The sequence below is a fragment of the Mauremys mutica genome, chromosome 12, assembly GCF_020497125.1.
Source record: "Mauremys mutica isolate MM-2020 ecotype Southern chromosome 12, ASM2049712v1, whole genome shotgun sequence".
Lineage (NCBI taxonomy): Eukaryota > Metazoa > Chordata > Testudines > Geoemydidae > Mauremys > Mauremys mutica.
The window spans coordinates 9158302-9184441 of NC_059083.1; the positions used below are offsets into that span (position 1 = coordinate 9158302).

Below are 26140 nucleotides of genomic sequence, written 5' to 3' on the forward strand. Positions count from 1 at the left end.
TTACAACTGCTGGCAATTACAGCTGTTCCTAGCCTCTGGAGAGACACCGAGGTGCGGACACTAGCCTGTTTAGGCCGTCTGGCTTGCTGGGGGAATGTCACACTGTAAGGCAGGGAACTGTGGAGCCTGGAAAAACCCTGGTCGGGAGGGAGAGAGACGTGGGGCTCTGCCCAAGAGAGGTGATGGCTGAGGAGCCAGGAGCCTAGAACGCGTGTGCTCGAGGGACCACAGAGGAGGAATATAGTTGCAGTTGCCCTGGACTGTGACAGTCCCATCTTCCCAAAGCAGAGGAGAATAAGGCCACATGATTCTTTATTTGGCCAGGAGGAAAAATCCAGACTCTCACTTTCCACGTAACGGCCTTACAGCGGAGGAGGAAGGTTTGCAAAGGAAGCAGATTGGTAGCACGTAATCCTGTGCAGCATGTGGAGCTGGCAGAGAACCAAGGAAAACAGAGACTGGGGTGGAGGGAAGAATGCAGGGGGGGAAAAAACAACAACCCTGGTACTAGAGGAGAAAGAAAACCAGACAAAAACCAAACATGAGAGCACAACATTTTTTAAATTTTTTTTTAAAAATGCATCAGATGAAGTGGGTTCCAGCCCATGAAAGCTAATACCCAAAGAAACGTGTTAGTCTCTAAGGTGCCACAAGAGAGGGGCAAGGTTATTTTAGGGTGGTCGAGGTATTGCCACCCTTACTTCAGTGCTGCTGCCTTCACAGCTGGGTGGCCAGAGAGTGAATTTGGTAGGGCCCTAACCCTAGTGGGGGTCAGGTGTGGCACGGTCAAATATAGTGATTGTACCCTCTGAAGGATAAACAGCAGCAACTTTTCTTTAGTCACATTGATGGATTTAAAGTGCAGGGTGCCACTGCCAGCAGCTGGATCACAGGCACTGGCTTTTGTTTTTCCCAGTGGGGGCTTCACCCCTGCTCCACTCTCCCTCCACCTCGTCCCACCCGCCACTTGCTCCTCCCTGAGCACCTCCTGCTAGCCGCTTGCGGATCCACAGCCAGCCCTGCAGGTTCCGGAACAGTTGAGGAAAAAGCAGATTCTGAGAGGCTCTGGACCACCTTCACTTGCACAGAAACAAGATACAGCACGTCACTAGCGCCCTCACCCTCCTGCTGCCTCAAATACGTTGAGTAGAAAAGTCGGGGCGGGGGTGCATGTGTCCCTGTGCATACAGTAGCACTTCAGCTGAGCTCCGACATCTCTGCTTGCCCTTGTGCGCCATTCTCCTCTCTCAGCGTAAGTCCGGCAGGCTTGCTGCAGATCCAGTAGCGCACCGTGTTGCACCAAGAAGAGGTGACGGCTTCGTCGTTCAGATACGCGCACTCACCCTGTGCTCTGACTTCGAACCTGCATTGCAAGCACCACGGAATTAAAGTCAAGGCTTCATATTCTATGCAGCTCAGCGGACAGAAAGCAAGCGGCTAGGGCCTCTACGTTATGAACACCGTCCCCTTTCACTTTTGTATAGTCCAGTTAGTCCAACATGCCTGGCTATGGTTCACATTCAACGCTGCTCTCCAATTTTTAATTGCACTGTGATGCACAATTTTGGTGCAAAGTTCCAAACACAATTGCATCACAGAAGTTGTCAAGGGAAACTGGGAAGCAGCTAGGATAGGGACAGCTGGGGCTTTTCTTATCTAGGAAAATACAGAGTTTTGGGACCCAGCGAGCAGTTGAAATGTTTGTCACCAGGAAGGGGATGCATCACCTTTGTCTCTCCCCATTTTGGGGACATGAAGGAGAGGACTACATTTGGGGAAGGGGGTTGAATTTTTCTTGCACGACGCCAGCAACCCTTGATAGCAACTATCTGCGCCAGGATCTGGGACTTCATCCAGTGGCGATAGGGAAGTCTGCTGGCTTGATGCTTCTGTTAAGATGGTCAGCAGCAAAACAGTTACGTGTGGATGTTGAAAACGGCCTTAGTAGGGTTGGGTTAAGTCCAGCTTGAATCAGCTGAGCTATTAAGGCTCGTCTCAGAGCTATCACAACAGCAGTTCTCTCCATTTCCTCAGGGATACGTTTTACTACTCAAAGCAGTTCAACATCAAGCGAAGAACTAAACCGGGCCCTGCCTCCAGCAAGCACCTACCTGCTCCCGCCAGCTCTCAGCGGAGCAGTTTGCTGGCCTTTGAACTAAGCCTGCAAGTCACCTGATCCTCTCTTGTGATCCCTGGCCTCAGCCCCATCAGCTGGGAGGCAGCTAAAGAGTCACATTTGTGGCTAAGCCAATTTCCCTGATAGCCCCCCGTCCGTCCCCCCTCCGTCCCCATTGACAAGAAAGAGAACTCACCAGTGATTGAATTCGGTGCCGTTGGTCCATTTCCAGACCTGGCCTGGTTCCCTCCGGAGGCCGATCCAGTGCTCAGAGAGGTCTTTATGGCGCTTAATGAAAGCCTTTCCAAAAGGGGAAGTGGGGAGATATTATGCACCACAACCTGCATTCGAGTCTCTCTGTGCTGCTGACGGGGCCCAGTGCAGTTTGCAGCGCTGTTCTAGCTGCCAGCGACGGCAAAGCCTCCTCGTTAAGGCTGGGGCCTTACCAAAGCCACGGCCGTGAAAAACGCATCACGGACCATGAAATCAGTCCTCCTCCGTGAAATCTAGCTATGTGGGGGGAGGGGCAGGTCCGGGGGCGCCCAAGCTGGGGGCTACCACCACGTCCCCATCTCCAGCTGCTAGTCCCCGGGATGGGGAGGGACAGGACTTACTCCTCCCTTGCACAGCGGCTCTCAGGGGAGATCAGACTCCCTCTGGGTACCTCCTCCAGGGCTGGGTGGAAGCTCCAGGGCTTCCTGCAGCCGTAAGAGGTTGCCAGAGGTGGAGGTAGAGGTGGATCTGATCTCCCCTGTGCTGCTGGGAGCGCCCTGCAGCCGGGGCAGGTACCCAGAGGTAGGTCTGAACTCCCCTCTCAACTCCTGCCTGCAAGCAGCTGTGCAGGGGAAGAGCACGTCCTGTCCCTCCCCAGCCCACCCGGGGCTAGGAGCTGGGCTGGGGGAGCTATGGGGGAGATCAAACCCACCTCCACCTCTGCGGGGGGTGACGGGGGGGGGCACGGTCAGGAGTAAGGCAGGGGAACAACCCTCAAAAGTTTGGGGGCCACTGCTCTAAAGTCGGAAGGGGTCTCCCACCATTTCCTGAGGGGTGTCGATCCCAGCCAGGGAGGCGCCGAAGGAGGAGCAGTGGCTCTGGCTGTTGTTCCAGTTCCCTTCAGCCTCGGAGAAGTAGTAGCATTTCCCTCCGTACCCGACCCAGCCGTCTGGGCAGCAGCCGGCAGCGGCTGGAGGATCTGGACCAGCTGAAGGTGGGTTAGACGATTTTCCTACTGAAACTGAGAAAGTTAAACAGGGTCAGAGATTCGCTCCCTCTCTGTATGGGGGAGGGGAGGGGTAAGGGGCAATAAATATTCTCAGAACCAGAGACCCCCATTAAACCAAGGATAGTGCAGCTGCCTCTCCCTGCCTCGGTTCCCCTCTCCCAGGCTGGTCTCCTCAGCTTCCCAGCCACTGCTCTGTGCTGCAGATGGAGCTTCGCCCTCCATTCAAGTCCACGACAAACATATCCCCCCTTCCAGGTTGCCAAGGGTCCAAATTAAGAAGACCCAAACAAACAAAGAAAGGTCCCGCCGAACCTCAGGACTTCCCGTCAGCTCGCCCCCTACACCCAATTCCCAGCCCTTTTCCTTGCAGATCCTTGCTCAAGGCCTTCCTAAGGGAGCCTGCCTGGTCCCCGCGTTCCCGCTCTCAGTCCCTTTATAAGGCCCAGGTGATCAAGCTCTCACTTGACCCTCCTTAGTCTCCCTCCCTCTGGCTAGGCAGCAACTAATTAACTATGGCACCGGTGGGGCTGGCCCCATCTCCCCTTAAAGGGACCAGTTGCCCCGTGACACGTTGATGCCATTTCATGTTACTGATTGTCACAGCGATTCCAGACCCTGTTTATGGTAAATCTCTGCCCCCCATCTACCATAGGCACCGACTTCCTGCATTCCCGGGGAGGGGGGGTGCTCGACCCCCACTCTGCCCCAGGCCCTGCCCCCACTTCACCCCCTCCCAAGCCTCCACCCCTCCTCTTCCTGCCCCATCTCTTCCTGCCCCGGCCCCAGCACCTCCTGCATGCCATCGAACAGCTGATCACGGGAGGCGCTGGAAGGGGCGGGAGCAGCTAATCGGCGGGGCCCACTGACAGGTAGGAGGCACTGTGGAGGGGGGGCATCAATCTGTGGGGCTGCCGGTAGGTGCTGAGCACCCACTATTTTTTTTTCCGTAGGTGCCCCATCCCCGGACAGGAAAGGGCGCACAGGAAGTTTCTGCACCGAAACCAGCGCCTTAACCCTTGGACCATCCTTCCTCCCGTGAAAGCCCCTCAGAAATGGTAACTGGCTGTTCCACTCTCCAGAGCCTGCCTTCAGCACAACCTAGGAGACTCAAATGAGCTGGCACGACCGACAGTCGACTGTACCATCAATATAAACAGAGGCGAATCAGTGTCAGCAGCACTTTAGCTCACTTGACTTTTCAAGGTGATGCGTCCTGGCTGAGACCAACCTCTGACAGGCTCCTGGAACTGTCTATACAAAAGGTGGAGAGAATAAAAAAGGGAAGATTTATTTTCTCCCCTCGGGTGGCAGAAAAAGGGGGCTACACAGTAAAACTAGCTGAAAACCCTCAATGAAATGCAACCCTTTCACTGCAGTAGAGGAGGCACAGGGATGGTCCCACCGATGGATAACACTAGACAGCTGGTTTAAAGAGGAAGGAGCAGAAGCTGGAGGCCGGGGAGGACTAAATATGTGACTGTGACAGCTCCAAGGCAAAACAGGAAGCGCAGAGACTGAGGACTGAGAACTCACCAGCCAGAGCAATGATGATAATGATCAAAACTATGAAGACTCCAGCTACGAGAGCGGGTTTCTGGAACTTGCGGTTACATGAATAACCTAAAATAGGGAGAGAAAAACAATTAGTGCTCTTAGGGGGAGTGGTGTTATCTAAATAGTAACAGAAATGATTTGATTTCCAGTGAGACAAGGAGTGTGAGGTAATAGCTTTTAGTGGAGCATTTCTGTTGGTGAAAGCGACAGCATTCGAGCTACACAGACACCTTCTTCAATTCTGTGTAAGCTCGAAAGCTGGTCTCTCTCAGCAACAGAAATTGGTCCAATAAAAGATATCACCTCCCCTGGCTTGTCTCTGTAATGTCCTGGGACCAACATGGCTACAAGTACATTGCAAACAACAATGGTTGATTTCCAGTAACATCTAGAGACTCCAACTGAGATCAGGGCCCCGTTGTGCCAGGCGCTGCACAGACACAGTGAGAGACAGTCCCTGCCCCAGCTGAGATCAGGGCCCCGTTGTGCCAGGCGCTGCACAGACACACAGGGAGAGACAGTCCCTGCCCCAGCTGAGATCAGGGCCCGGTTGTGCCGGGCGCTGCACAGACCCACAGGGAGAGACAGTCCCTGCCCCAGCTGAGATCAGGGCCCCGTTGTGCTGGGCGGTGCACAGACCCACAGGGAGAGACAGGCCCTGCCCCAGCTGAGATCAGGGCCTCGTTGTGCCGGGTGCTGCACAGACACACAGGGAGAGACAGTCCCTGCCCCAGCTGAGATCAGGGCCCCATTGTGCCAGGCGCTGCACAGACACATAGGAACAGATTCGAGTCCTCTGTGGATCTGGCACAAGGGGGCCTGTAACACACACTGACCAGAGAAGTGGTTCTCAAGCTGTGGCCCATGTGACATCCTCAGGGCCATACAGGTAGTATGGGATGCAGCCAACAATGGTAAATAAGTTGAGAATGACTAGACTAGAGAGTTGCATACACACAGACCAGAATAAGAGAGTCCACAGGGGGGTTGTACCGGGGTAGGTATATCCGTTTACATTCACATCTTAGTGTATACGGGGATAACTTTCCCATGTGGCCAAGCCCTTAGCCTCTGTCTCTTCCGCTAACCATTTCCTAGAGAGTGAGGGTTCAGGGTGCTTGTCTACACAGGAGAATGTACTGGTATAGGTCACGCCTGTAATATTATACCACTATGGTTATACCAGGCTAGTTCCCCATGAAGATGCATTTATTCCAGAATAGGAGTGTTCACACAGGGAGTTATACTGGTATAACTATAATGGTATAATTATACTGGTAAATTTCTCTGTGAAGACAAGTCCCAAGTTACCTGGTTCATCTCCTCTGTCCGGGTGTCCATTACAATTAAGAGGCTCCGTCAGCTGCTGTTGCTGCTGAAGAGAATTCTCTCCTCCTCCCTCTGCGTTTTCATTGCCGTTAAGATGCTCTTCCATTTGCAGTTTCCCCCCAGAACGATCTCCGTGTCCTCTCTCTGAAAGGCAGGGGCACAGGCATGAGCTAGCAGCATGAGCGTGCGTACGCAGGAGACCGACAGCGCTTGTGCAGGCCCTGCCGCCATGGCTATGCGGCTCTTGTTACTGGAGCTAGCTCTGGTATTCTAGCTCCGTACGGCTTCACAAACTGCAGTCACACCTCCCAGCTGCAGTGGAGACGTAGCCTAAAGCCCAGGCAAGAGGTGAAGCACAAGGTACCAATGAGATAGTTATGCGCAGTGGGCTGGGCAGTGGTCACAGCAATCCCGCTGCCTGACCGTGGCCATGTGGTGTGTCAGCAGCAGGGCAGGAATTTGGGTGTTTTTCTCCTTGCCCCAGCTACTGGAATATGTGATTGTTTCAGTTTTCATTAAAACAAACGTACAACCCCCCCCCGTCAAAGTGTCTAGCCCCCGTGCTCGGGGAGAAAAACTCGAGGCCGTGATGCGAGGGCAGCTCCAGGCTAGGAGAAGACCCGCCGGGGTGACTTTTAAACCTCATTGCTTCGTTTTAGGCCAATCTCGTGATGACGCGTGATTTTTGGCCCCTTGGGGTTGGTGATACTGTCTCTTCTGCATGTCGCCCAGCCACACCTCACCCCACCCTAGGGTGACCCGATGTCCCGATTTTATAGGGACAGTCCCGATTTCTGGGTCTTTTTCTTATATAGGCTCCTATTACCCCCCACCCCTGTCCTGATTTTTCACACTTGCTGTCTGGTCACCCTACCCCACCCCACCCAGCTCAGCCCGGCCCCTCTCCCCCCAGGCACCCCCACCCCAGGACTCCCCCTCCATACAGCCCCCCCCCGCCTCACTCTGCAGTGCGCAGCCGCAGTGCTCAGGCACCGCTTCGGCTGTTGCATTCTGTCCCCTTCGTCGCCCCGTAGGACGTTCGTCGCCGTTTCGGTATTGGCATCGGCCGGGCCTGGGACTCCTCCTCGGGTCTGCGATGGTTCACGCAGCAGCGCCCCCCCCCCCCGCCCGACAAGGTGGAGCCGCCCCCGCCCCGAAGGCAGGAGCGGCGGGGGGTGGGGGGGGAGGGAAGGTGGCGGTGGGACCCAGGCGTCCTGCCCGGAACACGAGCGCCTCGCAGCCCCCCCCCCTTTTCATCTGCAGGGCCCAGCCCCCCCCACCTTCACTCCGAAAGCGGGGGGTGAAACGCCAAGCCCCCCCCAAAGTGCGGGGGTGAATCGAGGGTTCCTCCGCTTCACCCCCCCAGAAATAGAGGTGCACCCCCCAGAGCCCCCCCCGATTAGTGCAGGAAGAGGGGAGGATTAGGGGGCCCCAGCACAGCTGCCCCTATAAACGGGGGAGGTGCACCCCCCAGAGCCCCCCCGATTAGTGCAGGAAGAGGGGAGGATTGGGGTGCCCCAGCACAGCTGCCCCTATAAACGGGGGAGGTGCACCCCCTAGAGCCCCCCCGATTAGTGCAGGAAGAGGGGAGGATTAGGGGGCCCCAGCACAGCTGCCCCTATAAACGGGGGAGGTGCACCCCCGAAGCCCCCCCCCCGATTAGTGCAGGACGAGGGGAGGATTGGGGTGCCCCAGCACAGCTGCCCCTATAAAAGGGGGAGATGCACCCCCCGAGGCCCCCAGGATTAGTGCAGGAGGAGGGGGAGGTCTCTAATCCCCCCCCCCCCCAGTTGCTCTTCTCCCACTACAAGACACAGGGGCAGCTCCCCTCCTAGACAGTGAGAAAGTTACCAACTTTCTATCCGCTGCTGCTGCAGTGCTCGGTGGCCCAGCAAATCTCCTCCGGATCCTGCCTGCAACTCCCTCGCCTCGGTAATAACCTGTTCCCTAAACCTCGCTCCTTCTCTTATCTAAACTCTGCAGGCGCATCCTTGCCCCAGCCTTTGTAATACATCTCTAAGTTAGTCTTTTCTCAGATGTTTTTTTTAGGTTGAGACTGGGACTCCCAGTGAGCTGTCATAAATCACTTACAGGCGAGAAGCCAGAATGAGTCAGTCATTTCATAATCAGTTCTGATATAGTCTCAGTTTGAAAAAGTGCAAAGCAATGTGGGACAGTGCGAAATATGGGCCGTGAAAGGGTCTCATCCAAGTGTGTGTGGGGTGCCCCTCAGGACACAGGCGTATAAGGGGTTGGGATGGATTTGCTATCCCACACCAGTGTGAAATGTGGGCTCTGAGGGCAGGGCCGGATTAACTCTCCTGTGGGCCCGGGGCTATTAGATTTTGCAGGGCTGCAGGTGATTTGGAGTGGGCTCAGGGCTGGGGATCGGGGTGCGGGAGGGGGTGCAGCTCCAGCTGGGGGGTGGGGCCAGGGATAGGATGGGGTTGTGGTGCAGCAGGAGGTTTGGGTGCAGGAGGGGGCTCAGGTGGAGTAAGGGGTTGGGGTGCAGGAGGGGATGCGAGGTGCAGGCTCCAGCCAGGAGGCACTTACCTCGGGCAGCTACTAGTCAGCAGCACAGCAGGGCTAAGGCAGGATCCCTGCCAGCCCTGGCTTCGCGCTGCTCTGCTCCCTGAGGTGGCCGGCATGTCCAGCCGCTAGGCAGAGGGGCCAGGCTGCTCCTTGCGATCCACATTGCCTCTGCAGCTCCCTTTGGCTGTGATACCCAGCCAATGGGAGCTGCAGAGCTGGTGCTTGGGGCAGGGGCAGCGCACAGAGATTCCCTGAATACCCCTTGCCTAGGGTCTGCAGGGACACATTGGGGAGACGGCGCTTGTGGCTCCAGCCCCAGGGTCGGGGGAGGCTTGGGGACTGGTGTCCAGACCATGGCACAGAAACTTGCAGCAGGCCGGATGAAAAGAAGCAGTGGGCCATATCTGGCCTCCGGGGCCCTCCTTAGCCCGAGGCCCTGGGCTGCAGCCCCTAAAGCCCCTGCATTAATCCGATCCTGTCTGAGCGGGTCCCAAATGGATTTGAGTTTGAAGTGATTTTTACACCTTGAGGGCATTTGGGTGTGTAAGCAAATGCAGGCAGGCTGTGAGGTCCTTAGTCCTTCTCTGTCAGAGGTAGATTCAATCAGGCATCTTCCCCAGATGTAGCGTGTGTTTGGGGTTTGAATCCCCACTACATCAAATGTCGTCTTAACAAATGTTGGAAAGTATGGAAATGCAGAGTTAAATTAATCTAAATAACCTGAAATCTGTCCCATGTCCCCGTCACTCCAGTCTGTCCTATCCATGACATGGGCCTTTTCCCTTGGAATTTCTGCCCCCCATGGCTTGAATTTTTTGACTTTCCTGGCACACTGCAAAGCTCATATGCACCGAGGGTGGGATTTGTGGCTAATGGGAAAGTGCACTGGGGGATTTTAAGGTGCCTTGATCACATCTGGTGATTCAGTGGTGTGGGGGGGAGGAAGTGATGCTGCTTTGGTCACATTTTACTTCATATCTCCATGTGTTTTGTACATGTGTGTTCAGTCCGGGTCCTGTTTGACGTGAAACTTGTTTAAATCTGAAATCTAAATAAAGAAATAGATACATGCTGGTGACAACCATCAGAACTAGTTGACATCTTAATCCCTGTCTGCCTTGGCAGTTTGTCATGGTCCTTGGGAACACAAGCACTGTACACTTTAGTGGCTGGCTGTGAACTCTTAAGAAGCCTCCAGTTTTCAGGTGTTGGTCTCATTAGCTATATCCCCCATCGTTTATGGAGCAGGGTATGTGAAATTGAACCACAAGTGTATACAGGATTCAGGGCTTCCAGGATAAAATAGAGTCTAACCTCTTGTGTATAATAAAAACTGTGAAACTCCCCATGGCTGGTGTGAGGGAGTAATGAGGGAGAGATGGGAAGAGGCTGGATAATTTTTGCTGTGTAACTGAAGCGTAAAAGGAGAGCAAGCGGCTTGGTAAATTGGGCCTTCTCTTCACTAAGAACAAAAAGCGTCTTTAACATGTTAGCACCTTAGTGCAGACAGAGCCATTTGTATTTTAACATGTGTTAGCTGCTCAAAGTAAAACCTAAGCTACCTCCAGTGGTTGATCCCCATCAGCTAACACGTTAAAATATAAATCACCCTCTCTATATTAGGGTTTTAACATGTCTGCAACACATCTTTTTTCCTAGTGAAGACCAGGCCTTGGAGAATAGTCTGATCATGTAGGGGGGCAGATACAGAAACAGAGTTAAGGCCGTTTGTGGGAGCCTGAACTCTTCACTTCAATGCTGTCCAGTATTTTTTTTAAGTTTCCCCTTAACTGCAAAACTTCCTGTTTCATTTTTAGAAATGACGTACATTTTTTATTAATAAAAAACGTGCCATTGACTAACGCTCAGACATGGGCACATAATTTCATAATGCACTGCCACTCACCCTGCTACAGGATGTTGCTGGGAACGTTATGGCACACCAGGCTCTTTAGATGGCTGATTGCATGCTCTGTGCACAGCAAACTCAGAGGCAGGTCCTGTAAGCACTGCAGACACTAGGCTGTACAGGCTCCAACCCTGGGTGGGTTCCCTTTACATACACCCAGTAAGCAAGGGGAGGAATCTTTAGTAGGGCTGGCAAGAAAGAAAAGTCATTGGCCCCAGATCCTACAAACATTTAAACACCCGCTTAACTTTATGCACATGAGTATTCCCACTAAGTGGGACTGTTCATACATTAAGTCAAGCAGATATGCAATGCATAAGTATTTGTATGGCTCCATCCCTAGACTGTCTCAGTTAAGCTTTGGGTGTTACGTTTATTAATCTCCTGCCTCTGGCGTTTCAGGAAATTCCCCAGGCGCATGGAGGCAGGCTCAGTGAGCAATTTTTCATCATGTCAGTGTCATTTCATAATTCCCCTCGCTCAAATTGAAACCTCAGTTCAAGCCCAGTTCTCTATTCAACGATTCGGATATTTCTGTCTCCTCAGACTCAACGTAGGCGATGACTAGACTACCATGGTAAGTCGCCCTACGCTACGCAACTCCAGCTACGTGGAAGGTGGTACCTATAGCTGAGGCTGCAGAAAGGTTTTCTTTATAAACCCAGCAAAGTGTCCTGTGGCACCTTATAGCATGCTCCAATACTTCTGTTAGTCTATAAGGTGCCACGGGACTCTTTGCTGCTTTTACAGATCCAGACTAACACGGCTCCCCTCTGATACTTTATAAACCCAGTTTTTCAGATACTTCACTTCTTAATTTTGGCAGTTTTCCCAAAGTGGAGAAGGCACAGACTAAGGTGTTGTTTAGTTCTAAATATTTGTTGTTTATTATTTATATTGTGGCCGCACCAGTCACAGACCAGGACCTCATGGTGCTGTTTTTAGCATTAATTTAAAAGGGGGTTGCTTAATAGGTGGAGATACAGGTTTGCTATATCCTCTCCGTAAGTAGGTAGGAACATAATGTGAAATTAGGACTGGTTGAAGCCATGAATACCTCCCTCTAATGAGCAGAGATCAGAAATGAGTGTCTGTGGTTGGGATTGATTTTCAGGAATGCTGTGTTAGTGTGAGATTGCTGGAAGGTTTATCCTATCTTAGGGTTTTCTGTTGCACCCATCCCCATACTGTCTAAGTTTGTGGTTACTGCTTTGAAGGGTGTTTTCTCTTTTCTGCGAAAGCAAAGCATTCTCTGTCATACTGATATCCCTATTTGTTTTGATTGTTATTGCTTTGAAGTTCTCTTTTTCTTGGTGGAAACACTGTCATACTGAGATTCCTATTTGTACTGATGGATTATTTATATATTGGTGTCTTACAAATCGTTGTTATTGTTTGAGGATGCCTCTTCATGTTCCCACCGATGGGTAAGAAGTCCTTGGGTGGCTGAACCCTTTCAGAATTAAGCTCACTGGGAACCTCATGACCCTTATGATACTGTGATACGAGATTATATCAGGGATGTGGCCTTATCACTGCATTTCCTTCCTTTCTGTGGGCATCTCTTTATTCCTGCAGTCTAGTTTGACCAGACTTCAAGCCCCTTTGTACCTTTAATTTTATAATAGGATAGATCTTCACTGCAGAGTTAACCCAGGTGATGGGCACTGGGGTCTGAGCACCTGGTTTAGCCTAGACTGGGTGAGATCAGCCACACTGGAAAGCTATACTCAAATCACTGTGTCCTTGTGTGAGTCACTAGGACTTCTGGGGCCATATCCCAGGGTCCTTTGTGCTGCAGGAAGGTGAGCTGCTCTGTGATTCTTTGCCAGTGAGTTGTGGGAGAACTTGTCTCCCCTGCGGGGCACACAGCAGGGATTGTGTGAAGCCATTGGAGGATTATCAGCACTGGAGTGGCTTAGCCTGTATCCTCACTGCAAAGTAGACGGGTTACCAGACCTAGTGAAGTGAGCACTTAGGCTTTTGCCTGTAGCCCCAGACGGGCCAACTAACCTGGGTTTAAAGCACCACCAAACTCAGGTTAGAATTTTGTGTATGTGTCCGGGACAGGGGTTGGGGCAACATGTGAGTAAAAGCCCGAGTTAGCTCTGCAGTGAAAACACACCCTGAATCATAAGATGGCTGAAGTGTGGGGCAGCACTGATCTGACTCGATGCCACTCTGACAGACTACGGCGGGTGCTTTTAAAGACAAGAAAAGCCTGTTTAAAGGAGCGTTGTTCTCCTGAGGATTGCCAAGGTTTTATCTCCCAAAGGCCAGGGATCTCCTTAGCTCAAGTAGCTCTTCAGAACTGGGCATTGGAGCAGGCAAATGCTGTGGTTCCAAGATAGGCCATCTTTGGCTGCCAAGCCCTCATCCTCAGGTAAAGGGAAGCCTCTGGATTCCTTAGTCAAAGGTTTCAATGCTAAAGCTTGGAACCAGTTCTCGGCCAGGCTCTACACTAAAGAACATAAGTCGTCTGCGTGTGGTGGTGCAAACTTACCACCGGCACTTTCTCCAGTACCAAAGTACCGTAGCACTGCTACGGCAACAGAGCTGTGCCAACAAGCTCCTTAAGCATGGACAGGATCCCAGTTTGCTATGTCCGCTTGGAATTTGATGCTTAAATTGTGAGATATTGAGATTCTCTTGTGAGAGGCTGCCTGTTTCTTTGGTTTGTTTCTCTGGTATAGAATTTTGTTTTTATGGGTCTAGTTGTGAACTGGGAGAAACGTTGCATTGTAGCTGCCTCCCCGAAATATGTAATGCCGTGTGTGTGTGTGTCAGTCTGACAAGACATTTGCGATCTAAGCCCTGATTCTGCAAGCTCTTAAATGTTATTTGCTTAACTAAGCATAAGTAATCCCACTGATTTCAATGGGGCTATGCGTGGCCTTCACTTAACCCCACGGAAATCAGTGGGATTACTTATGTCAGTGGTTCTCAGACTTTTGTAGTGGTGACCCCTTACACACAGCAAATCTCTGAGTGCGACTCCCCTTATAAATTAAAAACACTTTTTATATTTAACACTATTATAAATGTTAGAGGCAAGCGGGGTTTGGAGGTGGAGGCTGGCAGCTCGTAACCCCCACTTAATAACCTTGCAACCCCCAGAGGGGTCACGACCCACAGTTTGAGAACCCCTGATTTATGTGCTTAAAGTTAATCGTGTCAGAGTTTGCAGGAATGGGGTTCTAATTTGCAAGGTTGATGACAGTGAGTCTGTCCCTTGGTGTAAGACCTCATTGGTTTATGGCAGCGGCTGTGTAGAATACATTGTCGTGTGTGTGTGGGCGGGGAGATTGGCTCCAAAATACACATTCTTGGAGGCTTACATTTTACTGCTGGGTTTTGGCTGTTGCCAAAAGTTGTCACTCTTTCAGTGGAGGTTTAAGAAATTGTTTAGAAGACATGGCTATAGTGAGATATTAAGAACATTTGTGACTTTTGAAGCTACTTATTCAGATTTAATGTTTAATAATTTCTGTAATTAACTCAATCGTAATCTTTCTCCAACAGTTTTGAAAGGGGGAAAACACTTTTTAAAAGATGGTACAAGATTTCTTTTCACTCATATTTTTTGTGGTGGTGGTTTTGTGTCTATTATGTGTTGCCACTTAAGATTTTCCGTTAGTCTTTGTGCTTTAGCAGTGATATTACGCAATCTTGGTGAAACCCTGGGCCCACTGAAGTGAATGTGAGTTTTGCCACTGACTTCACTAGTCAGGATTTTATTCTGAATTTACCTTGCCATGAATTTGGTTCCGTTTTCTGAGAGGGAATCGTGAGTATAGCATAGCAGCTTCTGTTGCAATTTGATTTTTTGTTTTAACTACAGTTTTTGCAACTCTTTATCTGCATGATTTGTGTCAGGTTTTCAGGTGTTTAACAATTCAGACTCTGTATGTCGAAGAATGCTGTGACACTAGTGTAAGAAAAGCTTTTGCAATCCAGCACGGATTATTAAAATAGATTTTTGGGATGATTATTTGCCTAGTGTTGTTCAGTTATGATGGCCTCTGGGACTTGCCTCCAGACGAATTGTAAACAGCAGAGAAATGCTGAGTGGGAACGGCCTGGAGAGTTTTAGATCTGTGGTTCTTAACACATTAAAGCATGAAAGTGGATGTTGCCCAGTTTATGTTTGTGGTGTGGTTTGAGCGGGGATCGAGAATGTGGATTGCATCTGCTGCTGTTGCTGGAGGCAGGAAGGTGGCTGCGCTGTGTTTAACTGGTTGGAGTGTGGGAATTGATTTCCGGAGTTAAGGGAGTGGATGCGAGGACCAGAGGCCATTTGAGATAAGCTGATAAAGTAGCGGGGGGCGGCCGGGGTTAAACAAGCAACTCCGTAGGCATCACAAAAACACCCCCCCTCCCCTCCCCGCCCCCCGGCTCGTGGATTTGGCTCTTGCCAGCAGCAGCAGCTGGAGTCGGAGAGTTTGGCCGCGTTGTACAAGCTGCTGCCTAGCTCAGGCCCTGAGCTCCGCACGCAGAGCTGCAGCCTGTAGCAGGGGGCCGGTGTCCATCCAGCCACACCCGGTCTGGCGCCGGTTCCCCCATCTGCCCCCAGACACGCGCTCCAGCCCTCCCGGGACAGGGGAGCAGCAGCCCCGGCCGCTGTCAGCTCCTGCCGCGCGGGCTCGGCTGTCCCGGGCACGGCTGGTTAAAGGGCTGCCCCAGCCCGGTGCCCCCGCGCAGCCCCCGTTACCTTCTCGCCGCTGGGGCTGGGAGATCCCCGGGCTCAGCCCTGCAGCCGGTGCCGCTCCACGCGATCGCTCCTGGAGGGAGCGGGGCGGGCCGCCTGCCGCCGGGCTTCAGGAGATGTTTCCTCCCTCCCCTGCCTTGAGGTTTCCACTTTCCTGCTCCCAGCCGGGGACTTCACCGCTCCCTCCTCCGCCCCGCCCCGCCCCGCCCCGCCAGTTCGGGGTGCGCCCCTCTCTCCCCGGTGGGCTGTTATGGGGGCCAGAGGGGAATTCCCATTTCCTGCCATAGCGATGGAAGCACCCAAGGGCGCCCCTCCCTTCAGCCCTACATATACTGTGTACATGGGTGGCAAGTTTGTAGAAATTTTGGTGGTGCCCAGAACCCGCCCCCCCAACTCCGCCCTCCCAAACTCCACCCCCACCTGCCTAAGGCTCTGTGGGGGGGCAGGTCTGGGGTGCAGATCCTGGGCTGAGGATTAGGGTGCAGGAGAGGTGCAGGGTGCAGGCTTTGGGATGGAGTTTGGGTGCTGGGTGCAGGCTCTGGGCTCGGGCAGGGGGTGGGTGTGCAGGAGGGGGTGAGGGGTGCAGGCTTTGGGACGGAGTTTGGGTGCAGGCTCTGGGCTGGGGGTGGGGGCATAGGGAGGGGTGCGGGCTTTGGGAGGGAGTTTGGGGGTGGGAAGGGGTGTGTGGGAAGGGGGAGGGGGTGCACCCTCTGGGAGGGAGTTTGGGGATAGGAGGAAGTACAGGGGTAAGGGCTGTGGGGCTGGTGCTGAGGGGTTCATGATGCAGGAGGGGGCTCAGGGAAGAGGGTTGGGGAGTGGGGTGAGGGCTGTGGGGCTGAGGATGAGGGGTTCATGCTGCGTGGGGTGCTCAGGGCTGGGGCTGAGGAATAGGGTGCGGGGGGATGAGGGCTCTGGCTGGGGCTGAGGATTAGGGTGCGGGGGGATGAGGGCTCTGGCTGGGGCTGAGGATTAGGGTATGGGGGGAGGAGGGCTCTGGCTGGGGCTGAGGATTAGGGTATGGGGGGAGGAGGGCTCTGGCTGGGGCTGAGGATTAGGGTGCGGGGGGCTGAGGGCTCTGGCTGGGGCTGAGGATTAGGGTGCGGGGGGCTGAGGGCTCTGGCTGGGGCTGAGGATTAGGGTGCGGGGGGCTGAGGGCTCTGGCTGGGGCTGAGGATTAGGGTATGGGGGGAGGAGGGCTCTGGCTGGGGCTGAGGATTAGGGTGCGGGGGGCTGAGGGCTCTGGCTGGGGCTGAGGATTAGGGTATGGGGGGAGGAGGGCTCTGGCTGGGGCTGAGGATTAGGGTGCGGGGGGCTGAGGGCTCTGGCTGGGGCTGAGGATTAGGGTATGGGGGGAGGAGGGCTCTGGCTGGGGCTGAGGATTAGGGTGCGGGGGGATGAGGGCTCTGGCTGGGGCTGAGGATTAGGGTGTGGGGGGATGAGGGCTCTGGGTGGGGCTGAGGATTAGGGTGCGGGGGGATGAGGGCTCCGGCTGGGGCTGAGGGGTTTGGGGCATTGGAGAGGCTCAGGGCTAGGGCGGAAGGGCAGGGTAAGTGCAGCCTGCCCTGCCATTAGTGAATGGCGGGCGCTAGGACCCTGGGGCAGCAGACAGCCGTTCTGCCGGGAGCCGATCTCTGACAGCAGGCGCAGGCAGGGGAGAGGCCCTGCTCCTTTCTGTCAGGCAGGGACACAGCGGTGGTGGGGGGTGGCAGGCAGGGGCCGGGACCCGATCCAGGCAGGGCCGGGGGAGAGACCCAGCTCCAAATATTGCTGGAGCAGGGCCCCCAGCCCTGAATATTCCTGGAGCCTGGGCACTGCAGGTGTATATAACCTGCCTGTGACGGAGCGATTCTGGCGGGACCCAACTGAGAGTGCCAAATCAGGACCAATTGCTCAAACAGGGCAGTTACAGCCCTAGGCTGGGGTTTTTCCACCTCTAAGGCAAACCAAACCAGCCAGACAAAAGGACTTTGGTCTCACCCCACTGGCTAACCACAAGTCACACAAGTAATTTCCTTAGACACTCCAGTCTCCCAGTATCACCACCAGTGCACTCGTCCTGGGGATAAATGGTTATGAAAACCAACACCCCAATAAAAGAAAAAGGTTCTCTCAATCCCAAAGGACCAAGCCCCAGACCCAGGTCAATATACACATCAGATCTTACCCACAAATCACGCTGTTGCCAATCCTTTAGAATCTAAAATCTAAAGGTTTATTTACAAAGGGAAAAAGGTAGAGAAGAGAGGTAGAATTGGTTAAATGGAATCAATTACATACAGTAATGGCAAAGTTCTTAGTTCAGGCTTGCAGCAGTGCTGGGGTAAACTGCAGGTTCAGATTAAGTCTCTGGAACATCCCCCGCTGGGATGGGTCAACAGTCCTTCGTGCAGAGCTTCAGTTTGTAGCAAAGTCCTTCCAGAGGTCAGAAGCAGGATTGAAGACCAGATGGAGATGATGCATCAGCCTTATATAGACTTTTCCAGGTGTAAGAATCCCTTTGTCCTCACGGTGGAAAATTACAGCAAAAATGGAGTTTGCAGTCACATGGACAAGTTTCTGCATACTTTGCTGAGTCACAAGGCGTGTCTGCCTTCTCTCCATGGGTCAATTGTGTAGCTGATGGCCCTTAATGGGCCATCAAGCCAGCTATGCAGGGCCAACATCAGCTTGTCTGGGACACTTCCCAGAGGCAGAGCATAATACAAAATACAGATAGTACAGAGCCAATACTTATAACTTCAACTACAAAACGATACACAGACATACAGACCGCATAATCATAACCAGCAACCCCTAACCTGGTCTTAGACACCTTAGATGACCCCCTTTACCTAAGGTTTGGTGCCACTACAGGACCTTGGTTGCAACCCATGGTCTATATGGTCCCCATTTATATCAATAACGTCACACTGCCGCCTATGACTGTGTAACTGCCCTGCACCCACGGGTGTGGGACGAGGAGTTCAAAGGCACTGCTCACGCTCCTGAGTCTGACCCTGCTTCCTGTGTATGGGTTTGTACAGGATCCAGGGCCCACAGCAAGGCATGTGATAAGCGCTTTCTCGTGGCTAAGGGAAAGTCCCCACCTCACTGGGCAAGGGTTCTCTGCCTCTATTGCTAGAGGGACTTTTTTCCCCTAGCTAACAGCTGTAACAAGAAAACCTGGTTGTAGTTTGAAGATGCCACTAATAATGGTAGAAAGAAATGATCCTCCACAGCCTAGGGGATAGGGTATCTTGTTACTCCCACCACTGCGTGTTACAGTGGCGTAAATCCACCTTACGACAAGGTGTAAGTCCTTGTAACTTCACCGGCGTTCACTGATAGTTAAACAAATAAAAACAAAGACCCCAAACAAATGCATAATGCAACTATTCAACTGAACAGAAAAATAACTTTGCCCTAAGTAGAGTTTCTGTACCCCAAAAAGGGAAAAGACCCCATTAAGTCCACTAGGGAGCTTGTTATTCCCATCACTGTTTCCCTGCTGAAGGTGTTGTGATATTACAGGGATGGGCAGCTGTAAAAACCTCAAGACAGAGATTTATTAGGAAAGGTTCAAGGAAATCTTTAGCTTTTACCACTCAACAAACCCAACGATCTTGGAGTCATTGTGGGTAGTTCTCTGAAAACATCCACTCAATGTGCAGGGGCAGTCAAAAAAGTGAACAGAATGCTGGGAATAATTAAAAAAGTGATAGATAATAGGACAGAAAATATCATGTTGGCTCTATATAAATCCATGGTAGGCCCACATCTTGAATACTGTGTGCAGATGTGGTTGCCCCATCTCAAAAAAGATACATTGGAATTAGAAAAGGTTCAGAAAAGGGCAACAAAAATGATTAGGGGTATAGAACGGCTTCTGTATGAGGAGAGATTAATAAGACTGGGACTTTTCAGCTTGGAAAAGAGACGACTAAGGGGGGATAAGATAGAGGTCTGTAAAATCATGACTGGTGTAGAGAAAGTAAATAAGGAAGTGTTGTTTACTGCTTCTCATAACACAATAACTAGGGAGTCGCCAAATGAAATCAATAGGCAGCAGGTTTACAACAAATTAAAGGAAGTATTTATTCACACAATGCATAATCAACCCATGGAACTCCTTGACAGAGGATGTTGTGAAGGCTAAGATCATAACAGAGATCAAAAAAGAACTAGATACATTCATGGAGGGTAGTTCCATCAATGGCTATTAGCCAGGATGGGCAGGGATGGTGTCCCTAGTCTCTTTGCCAGAAGCTGGGAATGAGTGACGGGGGATGGATCACTTGATGATTCCTTGTTCTGTTCATTCCCTCTGGGGCAGCTGGCACTGGGCAGTGTCAGAAGACAGGACACGAGGCTAGATGGACCTTTGGTCTGACCCAGTAGGGCCATTCTTATGTTCTTTGTTCTTATGATACCAGATGCAGAAAGGTTCTAAAACTGTGGAACCAGGTAAATAGCCTGTCCTAATGCATTTAACAAATGTCTAATACAACCACAGGGAACAAATAAAAAGGATGCTTAGAAGGTTTTCAGCGTTGCAAGTCTGGGAATGTGTATCTTTTTGGAGGAACTGGGCATGCCCAAATTTTAATGCAGGCGCTGCCTCCTACTCCCAGTGTGGCCTGACACAACATAAACTTGCCGTACCTCAGTTTTCCGATCTGTAAAATGGGGATGGTGGTAATGACCTAACCCACTGCTCTGTTGTGAAGACTTCATTCGTGGGCCAGATTTGTGAGAGGTATGTGCTAAGTCTGCTCATTGCTGAGTTTGTTTAACCCACCAGCACATAAAGTAGCTCTGTCTGGGCCTATCAGTATTGCCAACTTGCATGATAACATCATAAGTCTTTTGATATTTAGTGTCTTTCTTACAGCTACAGCTCCCGGTGTCAAGTGATGACAGAATGTCAGCTCTCATTTTAAAAGAAAAAGTAAATTTCTAGCCCTCTGTGACTGCATGTGACTGCTAACGGCTCAAAAACCAGAAGGCAAAGAAAGAACCCACCCTGTATTACTATTAATCCCATGATTTTTGGAGGCCTGCCTCAGCATTTTTGAATCCTTGGGGCTGACAATGCTGAATAAAACTGCTGTGTTTAAAATTTGACAACTAACACGTCTTAACATGCCAATGCAGACAGGGCAAGTTGCATTTTAACATGTGCTAGCTGGGGGTAGCCTATGGTTCACCTTGACCAGCTAACACATGTTGCAAAACAATGCGACCTATCTACACTAGAGTTTTAAACATGTTAGCTCTCGCAGTCTTAAAACACCCCTTTTATCCTAGCGTGTGGACAGGCCCTCTGAAATACTGGTTAAAAGCCCCCAGTACAGGTGGTCTGCTCATTCCCTGAATTGACTGACTGCTTATGCAAAACCTACCGCTAAGTGTGAAGGGAAGAAAGCGCATCCGCCGTGGTAACCACAACAGTGACATAAAAGATCGTTAAAGGAAATAAGGAAAGCCATGAGCTCCTTGCCCTTCCTGCTCTTTCAAGCAAAGATAAAAATAGAGAAGATCTTTGCAGAGTAAGATCAGTCTCAGTCATGAACGCCATTTCAGGTGTCGGTAAGTGGGGACGACTTTAACCATGATTGCAGGGGCTACTTAGGCAACTGAAAACTCTAGGGTTTTTTTGCAGACAATAACTTAGAAATTACCCCTCTCTCTCCCCTCTCTGTAATACTCAGCTCTAATACGAACACATTCTAATATCTTGTGTCATGTCACTTAAGGGACACTGGTTAGGTTTAAAATTTTAAAGTATATTCTTCTCTTGAATACAATTGTAGAAAAATCGAGCTTACTTTCTATCATTTAGGCCACTTACTTTTTGCAGTTCACCAAGCTTGGACTAGATCATTTAACTTTTGAAAATATCCTACTAGGGTAAGGCCCTGTGAGTTTATACTTGCACCTGCCTGGAGTGTTACCCTACTACATATAATAGACCAGAAATTGACTTTAAACAGGAAGGAAACTGACACTTTCAAGTTACTTTCACAGTATCGTCAACTCCAGATGTTTAAAAATCATGAGTCAGGCTCACAAAAAATCATGAGATTGGCTTAAAAATCATATTATGTAAAGAATAGATTTGGGGTTCTTTTTTATTTGCCTTCTGCTTTTTGAACATTTAGGGTGCACTAGGGTCACATTGTGACATTTTCTCCACAGCTACAAGGGCCAGTAACTTACTTTTTCTTTAAGAATGAAGGCTGAAATCATCACATCTCCGCTTGACTCCAGGAGCTGGAGCCTTAAGGAAAACAATAATTATCGGGAGCCCCACGACAAAATCAGGGGAGTTGAAAACACTGCTTTCGCTTTTGTTTAAAGACTAGTTACTTTCCTGAAGGCTCTTAAGAAAAACACTACGGTGATTGAGTTGCAGTTCTCACTGGAGAATGCTTAAAACCAAGCACCAAGAAAATTCCACATTTTAAAGTTGAGGAAAAATGGAGTCTTCTGAGATCTATCAGGGCCACTGCTGGCAGGAAAGGAAAATAAAAAGGCCCAGGAGCTCAAGAGGAAGAGCTGTCCAGAAAGAAAGTTGGAGGGTCAAATCTTCCAGTGCTTAATCAAGTAAAGCTTCTATTGCCATCGGTGCCTTCACTCTTAGCTATTAACGTGTTCAATAATTATGCGCTTCGTACTTAAATATCTTGAGCCACCTTATCCAGGCCTACACATTTTATACGCATTGGCTCAGGGACTGTATTTTCTGGCCTATTCTGAACAGTGTTGAGCAGACAGATGGTGTCAGTGAATAGGAACGGCCATACTGGGTCAGCTAGGCATCCTGTGGGGTTTACAAAGTCTTCTAGATGCTTTTGAAAATCCCACTAGGCACCCCTGCACTTAGCCAGTTCCTGAAGCCAGTTTTCATCTAGTCAGTGCTCAGGTCGAACTCCCAGCAGGGCCTTGTCTACAACTAGCTTCTCTCGATTAAGCTAAATTGAGCAACAGAATTAAACTAAATTGATATAAGGCAGTTGTAAACCGCTTTAAGAACGTCCACCCAGGAGTGTGCACCAGTTTAATTACATTTAGTTAAAAACCAATTGTGGTTAAGCCGGTGTGTGTAGCCCAGGTTTGATTCTGATTGTCTGTTGGCTTTAGTGGAATTTACTCCTTATATGCCCAGGGTGAGCAAGAGGAGAATCAGGCCCAGGGAGGGGCTCCAGTGCGGTTGCTCCCAATTCACACTGAGAGCGAATGAGAAAAGAATTCGGCCCAGTGACTCTCATGAGAGCAGAACTTGTGGCACCTTAGAGACTAACAAGTTTATTTAAGCATAAGTTTTTGTTGGCTACAGCCCACTTCATCGGATGCGTAGAATGGAGCACACAGAAAGAAGATATTTATACATACAGAGAACATGAAAAGGTGGAAGCACGCATACCAACTGTAAGAGGCCAATCAGTTGAGATGAGCTATCATCAGCAGGAGAAAAAAAACTTTTGAAGCGATAATCGAGATGACCCATAGAAGGTGTGAGGGGAACTTAACATGGGGAAATAGATTCAATTAGTGTAATGACCCAACCATTCCCAGTCTCTGTTTAAACCTAAGTTAATTGTATCTAATTTGCATATTAATTCGAGTTTAGCAATCTCTCTTTGGAGTCTGGTTTTGACTTTTTTTGTTGCAAAATTGCCACCTTCAAGTCTGTCACTGAGTGGTTAGAGAGGCTGAAGTGTTCTCCCACTGGTTTTTGAATGTTATGATTCCTGATGTCAGATTTGTATCTGTTTATTCTTTTGCATAGAGATTGTCCAGTTTGGCCAATGTACATGGCAGAGGGGCAGTGCTGGCACATGATGGCATATATCACGTTGGTAGATGTGCTGGTGAATGAGCCCCTGATGGCGTGGCTGATGATGTGATTAGGTCCTATGATGGTGTTATTTGAATAGATATGTGGACAGAGTTGGCATCAGGCTTTGTTGCAAGAATAGGTTCCTGGGTTAGTGTTTATGTCATATGGTGTGTGATTGCTGGTGAGTATTTGCTTCAGGTTGGGGGGGGCTGTCTGTAAGTGAGGACTGGCCTGTCTCCCAAGATCTGTGTGAGTGAGGGATCATCTTTCAGGATAGGTTGTTGATCTCTGATGATGCGCTGGAGAGGTTTTAGTTGGGGGCTGAAGGTAACAGCTAGTGGCGTTCTGTTATTTTCTCTGTTGGGCCTGTCTTGTAGTAGGTGACTTCTGGGTACTCGTCTGGCTCTGCCAATCTGTTTCTTCTCTTCACCAGGTGGGTATTGTAGTTCTAAGAATGCTTGATAGAGATCTTGTAGGTGCTTGTCTCTGTCTGAGGGGTTGGAGCAAATGCGGTTGTATCTTAGAGCTTGGCTGTAGACAGTGGATCGTGTGGTGTGTCCTGGATGGAAGCTGGAGGCATGTAGGTAAGTATAGCGGTCAGTAGGTTTCCGGTATAGGGTGCTGTGTATGTGCCCATTGCTTATTAGCACTATAGTGTCTAGGAAATGGACCCGCTTGTGTGGACTGGTCTAGGCTGAGGCTGATGAGAGGATAGCCTGGAGTGAGGACTTGGTAAAAAGAGTGTCGGGGCTCCCAGACTCCAGTCATCTTGCTGGGGTGGGACTCTCTGCAGAACTGAGGGGCTGGGAGGGGAAACTTCTGAGCCTGCTGAGGGATGGGGCAGGTCCCAAAATTATTCTCTGATCCTTCATTTTAAAAAAAGGAAGGAAGGAAGGAAGGCAGGCAGGCTGTGCTGTTTTACAGCATGGTCCAGCACTGCCGGAGCCTTTGGAATAAGATTCAGTGTTTGGGACTAGAACTGTAGACTACAGTGGATGTTTTCTCACTGGGAGAGGGATGCATCAGGGGGTATGCGGAAAATCTCATCCCTCCCAGTGGAGTCTCCTGATTCTGTGTCCTTTTCCGCCCTAGTGTTATTCCAGATTGTAACTTCTGGTGCCCATAATGCCTGGGGTGTGGTGCTCTCTCGCCCAGCTTGTCTGGACCATTTTTTATTCCCCACTGTAGCTGGTCTGCCTTGTTTTCTGAAGTCTTACTGCATCCCAAAGAGGAATCACTGAAATATTGGAGCATATACATCAGGCTCCAATTCAGGGAGAGTTCAAATGGGTTCTGCCCGTATGTTTAAAAAAAACCAAACAAACCCACAACAGAACTAATCAATAAGACCTCACAGTAATGACTGTGAGCACAGAAGTCCTGGTATTCAGGTTATGTACCATTAATGTTGAGTATTGTTGTACTTCCTTATAAGCATGTTTCCACCAGGATGTGTAGAAGTCTGTATTAAATATCAGATCTATTTCATGGCCAGCCTGGTAAGTTTCCATTGTTGCATTTCGGTGACTTTGTGATGGACTCACTGTGGGGCTCTTGTGTTGGACACGTAGAATATCCTGAATTCATATCTAGCCAACCTATGTCACTGGTCACTGAGCTGATCCCCCCCGCCCCCAAGATATGGAGAAGAAGCCATGCGACTGGAATAATACAGCTTTTGTAGACTAAACTGAAAGAATTTCCCTCTGTGCTAACTTTAACCCCGTTCTTCGCTCTTCGGACTGGAAATTGACCCAATAATTGAAATAAAAAACCTTAGCAGAGAATCTCACAAATTACCCCCAAAGGTGGGAGTGACTAAATCTATTAGGATGTAAAATCTTTACACGGGGGAGGGGAAAATGGTCACGTAGATAATTTAGGGTTCCATTGAAATCGATGGGAGAGTTGTCATTGACCTCAGCGGCAGGCCCCCAATGGATTACACATTCAGGACCCTGATCCAAAGCCCACTGAAATCAGCAGCGATATTTCCATTGGCTTCAATGAGACCCTTCTATAGCACCTTAAAGGAAGAAGGGTTTCCAAAGCACTAAAACCTGGGTGGTGTCCTTGGGTGCCCAACGTGAGAGCCCTTAAAGAAGCCTGACTTTCGGGGGGGGCACTCAGTGCTTTTTGAAAACAAAGCCCCTTTCAGATGTCTCAAACTGGGACCCCAACATCACTTGCCAAGATTTTTTTTTTTTTTGGAAGTGATCACCACTCACAAACTAGCCGCCTGCGCCTGGTCCCACTGAAAGGCCAGCTGACTGAAAGGAAGCAGGAGTGGGCCGTGTAGGTAGTAAAGGAAGCATTTCAAGCACCACTGAGGTGCAGGCAGCTTCGGGGCTATCCGTGGTGGTGTTTAACAGTGCATTGCAACAAAGCGCTTTTTGGACTAGCAAAAGAGACTGCACCCAAAGGGAATAACAAATACCCAAACAAGACTTGTTTGGAACAGAGCTCATTTCAGCTCTGAGTAATGGGGAAGCCTCTTCTCTTGCTGGTATTTTGGTAAGTTTGTGCATGAATTGAGCAACAGAAAAAAAATATGCTGGTGCCAAAAGCACACTCTGCCTCACCTCATGCAATATAAAATCTCTAGAGAAGCTGAGTCACTGGGGTTTAAAAGCAGGCGGAGCAACACCTGCGCTAGAAAGCAGGAAATCCAAATAATGTTAACAAGGGCTTTTTTCTCTAGCTCGGGGTGCTTTTCTGTCTGTAGCATTTGGTATTTATTCCCCCGCTTTTCATGATGGTGCCCTCACAAAACCCAGACTGCGTCACAGTTCCTGACAATCTGGTTTGCTCTGCGTTCTCGAGCTAGGGAAGGTAGACGCTGACGTCAAGCTCTTTACTGTCTCAAAAGAAGTTCTGTGTTTCCTACGGTGGATCCTAAAGTGATGAGACTAAATCAGAAGAGCGTTGGGGTAGCGCTGAGGGTTTAA

At 50.3% G+C, this 26140-nt stretch overlaps 1 protein-coding gene across 2 annotated transcripts; it reads right to left on the bottom strand.

The window, feature by feature from the left end:
- Positions 1 to 680: 680 nt before the first annotated feature.
- On the bottom strand, positions 681 to 15519 carry LOC123345624 (early activation antigen CD69-like). 2 transcript variants are annotated; one of them, XM_044982615.1, is made up of 6 exons: positions 15374 to 15519; positions 6204 to 6365; positions 4872 to 4958; positions 3151 to 3350; positions 2313 to 2416; positions 681 to 1363 (listed from the first exon to the last, which is right to left on the bottom strand). In XM_044982615.1, exons 2-6 carry the CDS (start codon positions 6325 to 6327, stop codon positions 1198 to 1200), a joined length of 681 nt encoding a protein of 226 aa, XP_044838550.1. In that variant the 5' UTR covers positions 6328 to 6365; positions 15374 to 15519; the 3' UTR covers positions 681 to 1197. The 2 variants fall into 2 exon arrangements, with proteins under 2 accessions (XP_044838550.1, XP_044838551.1); XM_044982616.1 differs by lacking the exon at positions 15374 to 15519 and having other exon boundaries at positions 6204 to 7006.
- Positions 15520 to 26140: the final 10621 nt, after the last annotated feature.